Source organism: Capsella rubella, unplaced genomic scaffold (genome assembly GCF_000375325.1).
Source record: "Capsella rubella cultivar Monte Gargano unplaced genomic scaffold, Caprub1_0 scaffold_3, whole genome shotgun sequence".
NCBI classification, from domain to species: Eukaryota; Viridiplantae; Streptophyta; class Magnoliopsida; order Brassicales; family Brassicaceae; genus Capsella; species Capsella rubella.
Window position 1 is genome coordinate 3,826,859 of NW_006238921.1, and position 16,933 is coordinate 3,843,791.

The following is a 16,933-nucleotide window of genomic DNA, read 5'->3' on the forward strand; positions in this document are numbered from 1 at the left end:
TTCGCTCCTAATTTGTTGATATATTTCAGGTTTGGGTGGGAAACCCAACTTATCAGTTAAGTAATTACTTCCATTCTCCGATGAAGCACTAATGTCAGCTCTTCTTGTTGCTTCATCTCTCTCATCATCTTGTCTATCTCCTACAAAAACATCATTTCTAGTGTTCTTAATTAAGCGGCTCCACTTGCACTTCAAATGGAAATACTGGTAGATCAGGAAGAGGGGGAAATTGCTGGCTGGGTAGCTGCTTCCTATAAGATATGATTTGTTCTCTTTGAGAAAGATAACAAGTCATATCTCTGATCACTCCAGCTAGGATCCGCAATACTTATACTCCCGTCTTGTAGTTGGGCCATCATCTCATTTATGGCATACTTCTTTTTCTCGTTGTTATTCGCAGCCAGTTTTTCTTGAATCTTATTGATCCTCTCTTCTAGGTATGACTCGACACTCATCGCATATTTATGTTGCATGAACTTTGGTAAGGCATAAAACTGGTCTAGGAGGCCATGAGTTGTTTCAAGAGATGGCCACACCACTGGTTTAGCGTCATTAGGGCTGGTAATGATTAGACAAGCCCTTACATTAGACAATATGTTTAGTTCTTTCACTTTCTCTGTAACGCTGTTATATATCTTTTCAAAGCGACTGCTCTTGCTTTGTCATTCTCTATCCATGCAAGTTTTACCTTTTTTTCTTGTCATGGTCACTCTTTGTGTTTGTTTAATTTCTCCCTTCTTGAAATTTAAGTGATATTGGACACATATGAAGAAAGAATACGCGGGAACTCATTTAAATAGAGTTGAAATAAAGAGATAAGATTTCATAAATACAGTACATACATTTCCTTAAGAAATTTATTCAAAACTAACTTATTATTTTACCATATTGTTTGGGGTTTACAATAACTATTCTTTAAAAACCAAATTGGTAAACCAAGACTAAAACCCGGATTAAAAACCAACATGTAAAAATCGCTATGGGGGTTGTGCTGTTAAATATCTGCACAATTAAATTGAATTTCCTCCCCAAGTCAATATTGGAAATTAACAATTTCATTCATCGTCCTGTACTCCTGTCATTATTTAATGCTAATAATTGCATTGACCACATTTTTCATTATTGTGCAACCTATTAAGTAGTAGTGTTTGACAATTGTTTTTAAAAATATTATAAAAGAAAACTTATATTTGGTTTTATAAAGTTCTGAAACAGTATTAATTTAAAGATAAAGAGAATAAGTATTTTTAAATGATGGACATCTCATCTTTTTTTCTTTTTCCTTGTGGACATAAGATAAAGAACGACAAGGATCTTGCCTTGTCGTTCTTGTGGTGTTGTGGTTGCCGCGGCTTCCTTGTCACACTATAAGAAATACAGCGATTTCCTACGGGTCGTTGCGTGAAAAAATGGTAGGAAACAGCCGTTTCTTTCGCTATTCCTACGAGAAAAATGGTAGGAAATCGCCCGTAGGAAATCGTAGTTGGTAAGATATTGGTAGGAAAATTTCCTACCAAAACCGCACGGAAGGAACATTTGTAGGTATTATCGTAGGAAATGCGAAGGGTATTTTTGACCGTTTTCCTTCCAATAAAGCGTAGGAAACCGTTTCCTTCTAATTTCCTACCAAATAATTTCCTTTAATTTTCCTACAAATAATGCGTTCATTCAAGTTTCCTTCCAAACTTTTCAATCCAATTTCCTACCACAGTTTCATTCTATTTTCCTACAAATAACATACATCCATTAATTAATTAATTTCGATTCACTATTTAAATCAATCAATTTTGATCTTTAAAATTGTCAAAAAAAAGAAAAATCCAATTGCTGAAAAAATATAATTTATTAATTCACTCTCAAATGTGATACAATCAGTATTTATAACTTTTTAACAACATTATAAAACATTTATGGTTGTGTTGCATCGTCTTCATCATCAACGCTCAGGGTTTACCGAATAAGGATGAAGAGCTTGTTGCATTCCATGAGGTATTTGATCTAAGCGTCTTTCTCCAATTCATGTGCCTTCAATGTTTGAATCTCTTCTCGTTAATAACTTCACCACTGATACATGGTATTCAAAATGAAAAATTATGAAACATTAGTATGTATTAAGCATGTTATTTAGTTATCAAAACCATATGTATGACACATTACGAACTGTTTTAGTTATCAAAACCAAATGGCCATAAAAAAGAAACAGAAAAGAAGGTGCTACTTACCTCAGAGAAGACTCACCAAATATCAATCTGAAAGCAAAAACATCAAAAGCATGTTATTCCTGTTACAAACCAAAACATCAAAATCAAGAGTCTTTAACTGATATTAAACCCTAAACGAAACTAAAAAGACAAGAGTGACCAAAGAAACTAATTAGAATCTGCAAAAAAAGCTGCAAAAACTCAACAGACAAACACCAATTGAGATCACATAACATGCTTAACAAATTAAAGCTGCAAAAAAGCTTAATCAACTAGAGTGACTTAGGAAACTAAGAAGAAGAACCAGAAGTTACAAACGAAATGAGTTAGTGGACTAAGTACACAAACCAGACAACAACACCTTCAAAGAACAACACATTCATGAGTTAGTGGACTAAGTACGTCCAAGCTTCCCGTAAGCAAACTCCATTACTTATGTGTTTTTAGAACACATAAAAAACACACACATAAAAACACTCCTTTGGTTCTGTACATTATACACATAAAGCTCATATACATTATACTAAAGAGAAATCTAAAAAAAACCCAAAGATGAGCTCAAAATTCTGAGAAAATTCACTCTAAGAAAGAAGAATACATAATTAACACAAAAGACATTGTCTCTCTATTGATACAGATCTGAGAGAAGTGAAAACAAACCAACAGAAAACCACTGCAAAAAAATGCATAACTAACACAAACACGTACCAAGGCAATACACGTAAACGTTCTGCTATGATCTCTCACCAAAACGAAACACACTTAACGTAACTAATTCCAGAAAACAAAGCTGTCCATGTTTCTTCTAGCTATGTCAACAAAAGAAGAAGAATTTCATAAGTGAAAACAAACTGCATAAACCAAAGATTAACAGCATTTGTAAACCCTATTCTCAAGACCTCAACACTGTAAATCAATAGCAGCAGTACTAAAGCACAACGAAATCAAATGTGTCCAAGCTTAAAAGTCTCACAGTGAACCTAATTACCAAGAAACAAGTCTGAATCTGACACTTTAGTACCATAAAGAAACTCCATTACCGTAATAATAGCTACTCCTAGTCTTCTCCCAACTCTGCTAATTTCCCTAAAAGCTAAGAGTTACAGTAACCAAAAAACTCAGAGATTTGAATCCAACAACAGGGAAGGAGCTTGAAACCAAAATCGAATTCTCATAATCCCAAAATGCAACAACGAAAGAGTTTGAATCCAAAATCGAATTTTAGAAGAAGACTAACCAATATTCGTAAAACCCACTTCGAGATAGAGAATATAAAGCTCAATTCGTGGCCAACAATGGCGGACAAAGAAGACAACAGATATGGATGAGTTTGTGTTTGTCCAAATCATAAATCGAACCCGATTGAATCTGATCGAACTCAGACAAAACCACTGTCAAAGATGAAACTCAATAACCTCACAAACTTACTTGTAATTCGCAGAATCCCTTCCCATGTCTTCGCAAGAAGAACCTCTACACCTCCAGCTGAATGGAGCACTTATGTCCAATGAATCTCTCTTCAGCATCCATCTGGGTAACAATAGCTCACGTTTCCTAAGTCTCCATCACTAATTACTCCTCATTTGCCTTCTCGAGATCAAAATTATACTAGATTATAAATCTGGTTTGGAATTGGTTGTGTCAAAGAGAGAAAAAGAGAAAGAGGCGGAGGACGACGGGGAGAAGGATGAATTTAGGTATTATTTTTTTTGGTAGGAAATTAGTAGGTAAATTAAATATGTTTTTTGTTTAAGTTAAATATTTTTTTCTCTATTTGGTGTGTGTTTCATCAAACCCCAATTTACTAAATGAAACAAAAAATTGTTCTATTTTTTGTTTAAAACACTACAATGTTGATGAAAAAAAAAAAGAAACACTATGATGTTTTACATAGAATATCTTTACAGTTTTTAAAGAGAAAAAAAATCTACTTACATGATTAAACATTAACATAATTTACTAAATCACTTTTTATTATACTTTTTATTATATAAAAGTGTACATGATATATATAAGATGTATCTATTATATTTTTTTAGATATACAAAAGTTTTTTGTTTTTTTTTTCAAATTGCTCTCTAGTAAAAATGAAAGATTTACATTATAAGTTTTGAATTCTAATTTTTGTATACATAAATTTTTATTTCTTATAGTTTAGGCTTAAAAATAATTAGATTTTTACTTTAATAAATTAAATTCTGGGTTATATTTAGTGTTTTAGAATTTTGTAAAGATTAAAATTTAGAAAATAATAGTGTCACTGATAACCACAAATATTTTTAAAATTAATTAAAAATGTAAAATAAATATATATGTAAACAGATTTAAATATTGGAGATAGTTGAATAAAATGTAAATGTTGAATAAAACCTACGATTAACCTACGAGATATAATACGTAAGAAACTGGTAGGAAATATTTTCTACCAATTTCCTAAACAATTCATTCAAAATAGTTTTGGTAAGAATTTGGTAGGAACATTTCTTACTAAATTCCTACTACGTAATTTCCTATCATATTATGTCATATTTCCTACGAAATTTTCTACGACTGTATTTTGGTAGGATTTTCGTAGGATATTTTCTTACGACTTTCTCACAAAAAAGTTTTATAGGAAATATACTTCCAATTTCCTACAACATTCGTTTTTCGTAAAAAAATCCTAGATAAATGGTAGAAAATATATCCTACCACTAGTTTGGTAGGAAAATTGGTAGGTTTTTGCCTTGTTTTCTTGTAGTGTCAGTCTGAGTGTATGTAATTCTTATTGCTTCTAGTTCTCGATTCTGTTTTTTTTTTTCTGCTTTGGTTTGTGTTTTGAACATTTCTACTTTTTCCACATTTCAATAATACTCAACATTGAATGAAAAAATAAAAATCATCATGGTTTTCTATGCTACGGAAGCCGAACCCGACAGTCTCATCTCCGTCGAGACAATCTACAACAAGGACGTCGTCGATCTAGGGCAAAACCAAAACCTAATGCTCGATTTCCAAGTGGATTACACTCTTGCCCCTGATGTAGATTCAGACGGAGACGAGGATCTCACCAATCTTGAAACTCGAACCCTTCATCAAATTCAACGATACGATAAGGACTGGCTGATCGGTGGAGATGAGGACCAGATACAAGCCATCGTCTACCACATTCTCGATCTGATCGAAGTCCCTTGTTATACGTCCATTGTTAGGACGCTCACTGATGAGATCGTCGGTTTGAAGGAGCTTGATGCGATCTCTCCGTTGCGTAACGTGGAGAGGATCAAAGTCACGATGGATGTGATTGTTTGGACGTTTCCAGGTGAAGGAGGTGGTGATATGGATGTGAGACTTGCGGTGGCTCCTGCGAGTGATGAGGCGGTTGAGACACACTTGGAGACGGTGATCGTTGGGTCTGATTATGAAGGGTATTGCGTGATATGCATGGATAAGATCCGAGTTGGGACGTCGGATGTGGAGGCGGCTCTAATGCCGTGTCAGCACGTGTTTCATCGCATGTGTGTCGAGGAGTGGCTTAGGAATAGTGGGGTTTGTCCTGTGTGTCGCGCCATGCTCCCATCTTGAACCCGTAAACCCCTCTCTCATCAGCACTTTGTGTCGATCTCGTTTGTTTAGTTAAGTTTTGATTTGTGTTCGTGTTATAATGAACCCTAATTTGTCATTATATTGGCGAATCAGTTTCTAGCTCTACTTTTATTAATTGTATATATATAGCCTTTCGTTTTTTTTTTCCTTCATGCGTTTGAATGTTCAACACTGTAGTCTGTATGATACACCTAGCTAGAATTCATCTCACACTTTTCTTTTCATCTATTCTATCACATTGTGTTTACAAAAAGAAACCATACAATTAAACGTACTTCTTACCTTTTTCTCAAATATGTCCTTTCATGGAGGGATATGTTTTCTTTCGTAGTTATTGGTTCAGGCCTTTTCCTTGGATTGTAATGCTGAGGTGTAATTTGAACGGTAATATAGCTAGTGTCTGCACTTTGCAATACATCTAGTAGGCAACTTGACATTTTAAGACGTTTTAGTTGACTTGATGTAAATTCTATAAAATTGGATGTGTGTTATATATATCAATGTGAAATTGTCATCCTTCTATCCTGCTGATTCCTGACTAATTCATGATGGACGAAGCGAGTAAAAGAAAGAGGACATATAGGAAGCAAGGTAGAGGATCACTAGCTTGTTTTTTTGAATAGTTTTGTGTACATAAAACTACTCTCTTTTTAGTGTTTACTGTTTATGTTCTGTTCTGTTTGTTTAGTGATAAAAACACTTTTCTTTTGCTTCCAAAGTACTCTCTATCTCTACATCTCTCGGAGACCAGAACAACTCATATATAAATACCAAACTCTTGATATAGTATCATGCTCTAACTAATTTGGAAAACGCCAAAGACATAAATTGTTTTTTTTTGTGTTACCTGTTGATAGAACCTAGTTTAGTTCCAAATGCTTCATATACTTAAACCAAATAGAACGATAAACCCTGAAATCATCACAAAAAGTAAAAAATAACCCATATATAGCAAACATAGATGCAAAGAGAATGTGCTTTACTAATTTTCTAATCTAACCCAAATTTTAATTTCTTTAGCAAAAATCAAAATAAAAGGGAGATTAAGAACGAACCAGCAGTAGAAAGTGGAACACAAAGCTGGGTTGATTGAAGGTTTCACAAAGAAAGAATATATTTGCAAATAACAAAACTCAACTTCAACGCAATAGACGCCTTGCCTGAGGAGGACTTGGTGGTGGCCCTGAATTTGGCTGAGCTCCTCCACTGTTTCCACCACCACCACCACCACCTCCGCCGTTTCCGCTGTTCCATGGTTTAACAACAAGAAGAACCACAACAATGATGATGATGATGAGAATAATAATGGCATAACATGTCCATTTCCGCGTGTTCTTCTGGTAAACCCGAGCGGTTTGTAGCTGCTCTGTTCCGCCTCTGATAAAGGAACTAGCTCTGCCCACATGGCTCTCAATGTCATCCAGCTGAGCTCCCTGGTGCTCTACCAGCACGGCCATGTCTAGAAACACCTGGTGAAGCTCCCTGAGATTCTTCTCAATGTCTTTAACCGCGTCATGCCTTTCTTGGATCTCGTTAATGGTGTCTAACACCCTTCCTCTTCCTTGTTCTTGTATAGCTTTCTGCATGAATCTCTCACTCTCTCCTGCAACAGAAACAGTAGCAAAAATTCCCCAAATGTCACACGCCACTCATGTCTTGCTTTTCAGAGATCAATCCCAGCTCTAAAGCAAACTATGAACTAGCAAAACATATCGAATTTTCATAGTCTAAATGCAAAATCTGAAGTTAATGTTGTGAAAACCAGTTGTTCATCATATCGATGTTTAGGAAGTGGATTTTGAGTGGAAGAAACGATTAAACTAACCAGTGGAGATAAGTCGATCCAGGGTTCCTTCGTCCGGATTCTCGCCGGTGACGGTGAAGTACCTCCTCTGTACAGTTTCTCTATACTCGGACGAGATACGCTCCCTCAAATGGTTGAAACTATCCATAGAGTCCTTCAATTTCTTCCTGAGACCATTGAGGACAGAGGTCCTGGTTCGATCGGAGGAAGAACCAGGTCCACAGCCAGGGAGACTCCGATTAGCAGCATTGGCGCGATCTAACGCCTCGAGTTTAACCTTAATCATCTTGGCCTTCTTCAAGGCGACTCCAACGTCACCGTCCATTTTAGACCTGAGATCCTTCACGGCTTTAGCATTGGGAAGCGTCTTGCTCTGCTCGTGAGAGGAAGAGAGTGCTTCGTTGAGCCGATCTAGCTCTTTCAACTCCTCTTTCACAGATTCAACATCTTCGAAGAACTTGTCCAGGTTCACACCACCGGTTGATCCCGCTGGGTTCGCCATCTGAACCCCGTCGCCTCCTCCTCCTCCGGGAGCGTCTCGGCGAGGGGATGGTTCGCCGCCGCGAAAGCGTGAGAACGAGCTGGAAAACAAATCGTTCATTGAAATATCGGAAAAAATCTAGAGAGAGAGAGAGAGAGAGATTGAGATCGAAATCCAAAAAGGAAAGACTTAAAAGAAGAAAGGAGGAGAGAAGTCGTACTGATTCTTCAAGTAGACGGTTATATTGAAAAGTCCGAAAGGAGGATTATAAAGTAAGCAGAAGAGGTCAAATAAGCAAGTCTATATGGGTTGACTTGGAAGCTTCTCAGAAAGTAACAATGGCGGAGAAGGGAAGGTGAAGTTGAAAGTGAAAGCGTGTATGCGCCTTTGTCCCCATATGGTAAACGAAAAATATGGAAACAAATCGCAAATTCGTAACTCAAGGCATTCCTAAATTATTATTATAAATGGGATTTTATTATTTTATTTTTGTCGGCCTTGGAACAAAACAAAAATACATTGGAACATTATTGATGAATTGATTATTAAAAAAAAAAAAAAATGTATGTGTATATCTTTCTCAAGTCCCCCAAGCTAATGCACTCTGCTGCCCGCGTTTACAGTGTGTGTGGTCTTCCGGATCATGTGTTAAACCTTTTTTTTTTTTTTTTTTTTTTTCATGTGTTAAACCTTTACATATCATATAACAACAACAAAGCTAACATATTTTGATCGATCAGGTTTGTACTATTCATGCACTTTAATGGTTCAAACTTGGTTTTTGTATTCTTTAAATATAGTCTGTCACGACGACTCGGCCATTCTCAGTTTCAGCCTTTAGTTTTGTGAATGAGTTGGTCGTCTAATGACAGTTTCGTCTGTGACTCTGTGCTTGAGCCCAAGTGAAGGGACAAGTTATATGATTCGGCAAAAAAAAAAAAAAAGGCCTAATACTCAGGAATTTTGACAAACATACAATAACACTTACTAAGAAGTTCAACAATTATATAGAACTTGAAGGTCTAATAAAAGTCTAACTCCATTAAACAAATGTGTGTAAGGAGAAATTTGTGAATAGTTTTTTAATTATCTAACTTTTTAATTTGGGTTTGTTTGTCGTGCCTATAAACGCTGCGTTTGGGTGAACTTATCGGTTCAACCGGCCGGTCCGGTTCTAAGAACATCGATTGATTTAGTTGCTTCTTTCTATATGAACGAACAAACATCCCAAGACCTAAACCCTAACTTTCTCTCTCTCTCTCGTTCTGCTCCATTTCTCACACTTTCTTCACATCTCCGAAGCTCTCTTCACGCATCTACAAATCTACAATGGCGTCGATGATGGTAAGTCGCATCTACTCTCTCTCTCTCTCTGCTTTACATACATATGTGTTTAAGACACTGACTGATGCCCCACTACTTTGGTTTGGTTTCGTGAGCAGCAACCGCAGATCATACTGTTGAAGGAAGGTACGGACACATCTCAAGGGAAAGCACAGCTACTGAGCAACATCAACGCTTGCACGGCGGTTGGAGATGTAGTTCGAACCACGCTCGGGCCACGAGGGATGGACAAACTCATTCACGACGATAAAGGATCCGTCACCATTTCCAACGATGGTGCTACCATCATGAAGCTCCTCGACATTATTCATCCTGCTGCTAAGATCCTCGTCGATATCGCTAAATCCCAAGATTCTGAGGTTTTGTTTTCTCCCCATTCTCGTTTCCTAATTGGATTTTGTGTGCTCTGTTCTGACTTTGAGCTACTTACTGATCCAATCTTGGATCTCAACTGTTTAATTTAAGTCTGATCTTTTCAGATCTTAGAATGGGTGATTGATTTTTTGAACTATGAACTTTCTGTTGTTTGGCTAGGTGGGTGATGGAACAACAACTGTTGTTCTTCTTACAGCAGAGTTTTTGAAGGAGGCTAAGCCATTTATTGAGGATGGTGTTCACGCCCAGAATTTAATCAGGAGTTACCGCACTGCCTGCACTTTGGTTTGTATTTTCTTTTCCTTAGTAGAATCACAAGTCTTTTAATTGTTGGATCTTCTTCCACCTTAATCACTACTCTTTACTGATGTAGGCAATTGCCAAAGTTAAAGAACTCGCTGTTAGCATTGAGGGGAAGAGTGTAGAGGAAAAGAAAGGTTTATTGGCTAAATGCGCTGCTACTACTCTTTCATCTAAGCTTATCGGTGGGGAAAAGGAGTTTTTTGCTACAATGGTTGTTGATGCTGTTATGGCGATTGGTCATGACGACAGGCTAAATCTGATTGGGATCAAGAAGGTAAACAAATCTTTGTTTTTTTTACTACAAATCTGTTGTGTTTTTTTTTTCATTCTATGGAATTCTGGGAATGTCTTAAACTAGGATACAATTGTCTTGTTATCAAGCAGTTTTCTAGTCGCAATCTTGTACCACAAATGGCCTATCTGCTGCATTCTGCCTCTATTCATTGCATCATTTCATAGGTCCAGTTAGATTCGGGGAAGTGTGAATTGGCTTAGTGCGACAGGGTCCATATGATGGACATCTATAACAGATTGTCTTTGAATGAGATTTTTCATGATCCAAGTCAAGTAATGGAAAATTCCATTTTTGCCTGTACTGTAAAGCTAGGCTAATGATTCATCTAAGCTAATGTGATGTTTTGCTCTCCAGGTTCCTGGTGGCAATATGCGAGACTCTTTCCTCGTTGATGGTGTTGCTTTCAAAAAGACATTCTCATATGCGGGTTTTGAGCAACAGCCTAAGAAATTTGTTAACCCCAAAATTCTCTTACTTAACATCGAATTGGAGTTGAAATCTGAGAAGGAAAACGCTGAAATTAGGTCAGTATTCTGGCTCTTTATCTTTATGTTTTCCCTACAATGAAGCATCTTTTCACCTTATTTGACTTGGCTTTACCCATTGTTCACAGGCTGTCAGATCCATCACAGTACCAGTCAATCGTTGATGCAGAATGGAATATCATTTATGACAAGCTAGACAAATGTGTTGAGAGTGGAGCAAAAGTTGTTCTTTCTCGACTGGCAATTGGTGATTTAGCAACTCAGGTTTGTTGATATCTTTTTTTTTCCTCATCTACTGGAGAAATTGAAAATATCGTTTGGCAATTTAAAGGCATGATTACATTGGTAGGTTATAGTCTTCTAATTCTCAGTGTATGACTATTAAGCATCAGCAGCACTTTAAAGTTGCACTTGTAAGTTTGTGTGTTTAGTGTATTGTCCTCAGCAACCTATGAATAAGTTCTCTGCTCTTGTACTTTGTTTTGTACACGACAGTGTACCTTTCATTTTTGGTGTCTTATTTTTGTACTTCTTAAGAGAGCTTGACTGTGTTTTGCCTGACATTTTGTTGCAGTACTTTGCGGATCGAGATATTTTCTGTGCTGGTCGGGTAGCAGAAGAAGATCTTAACCGTGTGGCTGCAGCAGCTGGAGGAACAGTTCAGACAAGTGTTAACAACATAATAGATGAGGCTCGTGAAGAACAATTTTCTTTGCTTGATATTGGATACGCTTACTAGCTTTCAGTGACTTGTCGATTTCATTCATATGAATCAGAGAATGTTTTTAATTTATGCAGGTTCTTGGAACTTGTGAAATTTTCGAGGAAAAACAAGTTGGTGGGGAGAGGTTTAACATATTCAGTGGTTGCCCTTCAGGCCGTACAGCCACTATTGTCCTCCGTGGTGGAGCTGATCAGGTATACATCAAATATCGGAGGCTTCATGAATGAAAACTAATCAGCATATATATGAATTCCTTAAAAAAATTAATGGCAGTTCATCGAAGAAGCTGAGCGGAGTTTACATGATGCAATTATGATTGTGAGAAGAGCTGTTAAAAACTCAACTGTTGTCCCTGGAGGTGGAGCTATAGATGTAAGTGTCCTGCATCACTGTGGTTCAGTATTAATATTGTGCATGTTGGGTTTGAACCATTCCTCCTTGGTTGTAGATGGAGATAAGCAAGTACCTGAGGCAGCATTCAAGAACAATTGCTGGGAAATCACAGCTTTTCATCAATTCTTATGCAAAGGCTCTGGAGGTACAGTTCCTGGTTGGCTTGGATATTTTGCTTTTGTGCCTATTGATTTATGAAAATCTCACTATTGTGGCTTGTATGCTCATATAAATATTAAAATAAAAGAGTTTCCGAAGGTGTTCTGTGTTATTCAGTAACTAATTAAGGAGGATCTTTGACCGGGATCTGAAATTTGTTGGTTCACGTTTGATACACAACACAAAAATCTAATATCACACTGGTTGGCTTGGATATTTTGCTTTTGTGCCTATTGATTTATGAAAATCTCACTATTGTGGCTTGTATGCTCATATAAATATTAAAATAAAAGAGTTTCCGAAGGTGTTCTGTGTTATTCAGTAACTAATTAAGGAGGATCTTTGACCGGGATCTGAAATTTGTTGGTTCACGTTTGATACACAACACAAAAATCTAATATCACACTGGTTGTGGTGGTACTACAGGTTATTCCACGACAGTTATGTGACAATGCTGGATTTGATGCAACTGATGTCTTAAATAAACTAAGACAAAAACACGCCATGCAAAGCGGTGAGCCTTTTCTCACTGTCACAAGCTTCATATATTAATCTTGTGATGGGCAGCCTCTTGATCTTATCTATGATATCTGTGTATAACAGGTGAAGGAGCTTCTTATGGAGTAGACATTAATACTGGTGGAATAGCAGATTCTTTTGCTAACTTCGTGTGGGAACCAGCAGTTGTGAAGGTATTTCAAGATTCCATTCTATTCCACTCTTTTTTCGTTCTTCAGATTGTTGTGCCAGTGATGAATATGTCTATATCTTGTGTCGGGATCTTTCATTGCAAAGTTTATTGATAGTTTGATTCCCTTTCTCCTGGCAGATCAATGCAATAAATGCTGCGACTGAAGCGGCTTGCCTCATTCTAAGTGTGGACGAGACTGTGAAGAACCCTAAAGTATATAACACATGCTCTCATTTTCTTTTGTATGCTGTGATAATGTGTGAATGTTGTTTTAATAATTGTTGTAAATTGCAGTCGGAGAGTGCACAGGGAGATGCTGCAGGTGCAATGGGGAGAGGACGTGGTGGAGGTCGTGGCCGTGGAATGCGAAGGCGATAAGCTCTGTCTCTTATGCCAAACTTGTGGGATTCTCCTCTAATTTCGATTTTTGTTGAATTTTGGTTTTGGAGTTTAAAAAGCTATTATTTGGTTTGTGTATTTCAATTAGAATACTCGATGGTTATGTCTGTCTATACAATCTGTGAAACAGAAGTTTTAGAGTGGTTTTGGTTACACTTAAGAAATTACATTTGCTTAATCAAGGATCTCTGTATCACTTAAACTTTATGCATCATCATTGACTCATTGTGATCTAATAGGTCGATGTAGAATTTGATTGAATGCAGCACACTTGAATATGGTGAGTAACTAAAAAGTATGTGTTGTGTCCGGCAGATTATAAATATTCTCTATCCGAGTACACAGAGGAAATCTAAACACCAACTCGTGAGTAAAACTCGTTGAGTTGATCTTTGGGTGAGGAACTTAGAAGCTTAGTAAGTAGAGTCATATCAATACAAGGAAACTTCTTCCATTCATCAAAATGATCTTTAAGTATCTCTTTAGCTTTCTCCTTCAAATTCAGACCACAATCAACTCTTAGAACGGTACAGAGCTTCTCCACTGTCCCCACGTTTACCAACTCTTCCACAAGCATGTTTTCTGGCGAGAATTTTGAGACAGTGCTTAGGATAGATAGAGCTCTATCGTCTGCTGCAGGTGAAACTCTCAGTAACCGCTTTGTGACAACCGCGATTCCGCCCCTATGAGCAAGAAAATCGGCTCTACCATTGGCGCAACAACATAAACGAGACAAAACTCCTAACATAAGTTCTGTCATTCTCTTCTCTCCTGTGTAGCTCATTTCGAGCTCGATGAGTTCAGAAATCGCACCGAGATCAACTAGGATCGATCGGTTTCGGCTCCACGAAGAAGTCTCTAAAAGAATCATCAGCGCGGAGGTCACCGCTTGTTTGATGACCAAACTATGATCATGTTTTGATGGTTCCGTTTTTCCCAAGCTAGGTCTTGAAGATTGTACCGTATCACTCACGCTAGGGCTCGTCAGATTAGGACTCTTTACTACATCCTTGAGAAACCTTATGATCCCTTTGAAAACCTCGGGATTCAATCTCTCCACTATATGAGAGGAAGTGTATTCCGTTAGATTCCTCAATAGCAAAACCGTGTACGCCTTATTGAAGAAGTCTTGTTGGTGTAAAACCCAAGTCAACGATTCCATGATTCGATCGTTTTCCATCAAGATTGTTTTTGCGTCATTTGATGGAACACCGATCAAGTGAAGAAGACGAAGAGACTCATCTAGCTCTTTGATACCACGTCGTCCCTCTTCTTCTTCGCTAGTGCACTTGACTACTAACAAGATCAAAGACTTATGTACGCCAGCTTCACACATAAATCTCCTGTTATTTCCCTCCATTGCCAAAACTTCAAGCTTCTGCAACGTATCTTCTCTTCGTAACGCTAGACGATTTAAAAACCAAACCAAAATTGTTAATCTTAAACCGATCGGTAAAAAAAACAACCAAACTATACTTTCATTTGTTCGAACCGAACCTAACAAACATAGTTTTCTTTTGTGCCTCTCTAGCTAAGTTTACATATAAAACATATAGTACCTTAGAAATAATTCTTCATCTATATATACTTTTGATATTTATGAACCCAAAACCGAGGTATAGTTTTGTTAACATCAAACCGAACCAAATAAATCCGGATTTTAAAATAACTTGAGTAAACCGAGTTAGTTATTCGAAACAACCGGACTCGATAGTATGTTATGTACCTTCTAGGCCGAGCTTTTTGAGTTTCTTGATCTCCTCGACAACATTAAGTTTCCCGGGAGGAGCTCGAGGTGTTGATATTCTGACAACGCCGCGAGTCTCGTTCTCTACACACCAGTGCTGGATGAGACGGCGAAGCATGTGGTTAGGAGTAAGATCGGAGTCTAAGGGAAGTGGTTGCTTCGTGACGGGACAAGAGGGGACCTTTTCGAGCCATTTAACGATGCATTGGCGATCGTAGGTGATGCCAGAAACGGTCGTGACTGGATCTTTCATGATCTCAAGTGAGATTGGGCAGATAAAGTAATTAGGGATCTCGATCTCTTCTTCCTCCTCATGATCCATTTGACTAGAATACGTACGTATGAGTTTTTAATGATATATATGTAGAGAATATTAGTAAGGAAGAAGAAGAAGAAGAGAAACATGTGGTGGAGGTAAGAGGTGGCGGCTCCATTTACTTGAGGAGAGACTAAAGATTTGTTTGATTGGTCTTTGCTTTTGAATTCCACTAACATATGTTTTTTTAGACAAAGAATATTCACTATTAAACACATGACACGTGTTTGTATGTTTCTTTTGTCAACGAAATCATGCACGTAACTTATTAAATTGCAATTTTTTTTAATAATCCCTCTCTTAAATCATTTTTTATTTTTTGGTAATAATCTAAACCAAAGTCTTCTTCTTCGAATAAGAGAATCATTTGAGCAAATATATAATCTATTCTTCTTTTAGGGGCCCTAAGTAGAACTCGAATTTAGAACTCATGATGACCAATAGAGCCAACACCGGATACCTAATTCTAATTGTATTCATTAATTTACAAACATTTTGAATTTATATATTGCTGACTCTATTGACACATAATGAAATTGTATAGTATAAAACATGGAGTGAATTATAAAATTCAAATCGAGTGGATTTTGGTCAACAAAGAGAAAATATCATTTTATTTTTCATTTTAAGATCAACATATATACATATAGGAATGTTGTCAAGAAAAAGAGTTTTATATTTTATAACAAAAATACCAAATCAGAAAGAAAAAAAAAAGATGACAAAAAAAAAGAAAGAAAAAATAAAAACAGTTTATTTTCCTAGTAGGGAATGTTAAACGATGTTTTATTCTTTGGTGATTAGTAATTTACTATGTTTTATTCTTTGGTGATTAGTAATTTACTAAATTAAACCCATAAAAGGAATATCCCTTTTAACAGTTAACTCAATATTGACCACGTTAACACACAATTTAGCAGAGTAATATTTTGTTGAACCTAAAAGACGAGCGTAAAAAAGGTGAAGTGCTACGTCCGACCAGAAATGAAAAAGAAGGTGAAGTGTTACAATATAGTAACGGCCCATAAAGCCCAACAACTTTTATTTCCTATAAAACAGTAAACATTGCCGCCATCGGCCGAAACCCTCAAAGTGATATCCCACTGAGAATATATTCTCTAATGCAGAGGAGAGGTTGATCAAGAAAATGAAGAGGAAGAGGAAGAGGAAGAGGAAGACGAAGAGTAAGACATCGCCTACAGAACCACATCCGTTAATGTCGATTTGGTATTGAACATCTTCGCACGTTTGCCAAGATTGTACTATCCGACTCTATCCCTCGTCTCCAAGAGCTTTCGATCTCTCGTAGCTTCACCAGAGACCAGGTCACTCTTGGCTGTTGGGCACCACCGAGAGTTGTCTCTATGTTTGCTTCAACAGCCTCTCAGGTTATCGTTGGTTCACCCTCTGCCGGAAGCCTGATCAAACCGTAGCCAATGAGGAGAAGAAGACCAACAAGTCATCAAGTTGGTATGCTTTGGCTTCACTCCCAATGCTTTTCGAGTCTGGTGACGGTTGGTTCTGAAATATATGAAATCGGGGTACCCCTGTCCTACAAGGAAGCCTCCTCCTCTAGCTTATTGATTCTGGATTGCCGCTCTCACACGTGATGGAAAGGTTTATGCACTAGG

General features: G+C 37.2%; 4 protein-coding genes and 1 long non-coding RNA gene across 6 annotated transcripts; 2 read left to right on the forward strand and 3 right to left on the reverse strand.

Moving 5' to 3' along the window:
• Positions 1 to 1,824: 1,824 nt before the first annotated feature.
• LOC111831606 lies at positions 1,825 to 3,874 on the reverse strand. The gene is made up of 3 exons (XR_002834706.1): positions 3,630 to 3,874; positions 2,223 to 2,249; positions 1,825 to 2,064 (listed from the first exon to the last, which is right to left on the reverse strand). It is a non-coding gene; the product is annotated as an uncharacterized LOC111831606 (long non-coding RNA).
• A 1,210-nt stretch (positions 3,875 to 5,084) lies between these two features.
• Positions 5,085 to 5,936, forward strand: LOC17891774. Its single transcript, XM_006298426.2, has one exon. The coding sequence runs from the start codon at positions 5,085 to 5,087 to the stop codon at positions 5,763 to 5,765; it is 681 nt and encodes a 226-aa protein (XP_006298488.1). The 3' UTR covers positions 5,766 to 5,936.
• Positions 5,937 to 6,717: 781 nt separating this feature from the next.
• On the reverse strand, positions 6,718 to 8,498 carry LOC17891584 (syntaxin-121). 2 transcript variants are annotated; one of them, XM_006298107.2, is made up of 3 exons: positions 8,292 to 8,498; positions 7,612 to 8,171; positions 6,718 to 7,389 (listed from the first exon to the last, which is right to left on the reverse strand). In XM_006298107.2, the coding sequence occupies exons 2-3, from the start codon at positions 8,090 to 8,092 to the stop codon at positions 6,926 to 6,928; spliced, it is 945 nt and encodes a 314-aa protein (XP_006298169.1). In that variant the 5' UTR covers positions 8,093 to 8,171; positions 8,292 to 8,498; the 3' UTR covers positions 6,718 to 6,925. The 2 variants fall into 2 exon arrangements, with proteins under 2 accessions (XP_006298169.1, XP_023642119.1); XM_023786351.1 differs by lacking the exon at positions 8,292 to 8,498 and having other exon boundaries at positions 7,612 to 8,285.
• Positions 8,499 to 9,305: 807 nt separating this feature from the next.
• LOC17892439 (T-complex protein 1 subunit eta) lies at positions 9,306 to 13,417 on the forward strand. Its single transcript, XM_006297291.2, has 14 exons — positions 9,306 to 9,415; positions 9,514 to 9,774; positions 9,950 to 10,075; positions 10,164 to 10,367; positions 10,743 to 10,912; positions 11,002 to 11,137; positions 11,448 to 11,564; positions 11,672 to 11,791; positions 11,871 to 11,969; positions 12,046 to 12,135; positions 12,576 to 12,663; positions 12,753 to 12,841; positions 12,979 to 13,053; positions 13,135 to 13,417. Exons 1-14 carry the CDS (start codon positions 9,401 to 9,403, stop codon positions 13,216 to 13,218), a joined length of 1,674 nt encoding a protein of 557 aa, XP_006297353.1. The 5' UTR covers positions 9,306 to 9,400; the 3' UTR covers positions 13,219 to 13,417.
• Positions 13,276 to 15,311, reverse strand: LOC17891109 (E3 ubiquitin-protein ligase PUB24). The gene is made up of 2 exons (XM_006299766.2): positions 14,966 to 15,311; positions 13,276 to 14,643 (listed from the first exon to the last, which is right to left on the reverse strand). Exons 1-2 carry the CDS (start codon positions 15,306 to 15,308, stop codon positions 13,592 to 13,594), a joined length of 1,395 nt encoding a protein of 464 aa, XP_006299828.2. The 5' UTR covers positions 15,309 to 15,311; the 3' UTR covers positions 13,276 to 13,591.
• Positions 15,312 to 16,933: the final 1,622 nt, after the last annotated feature.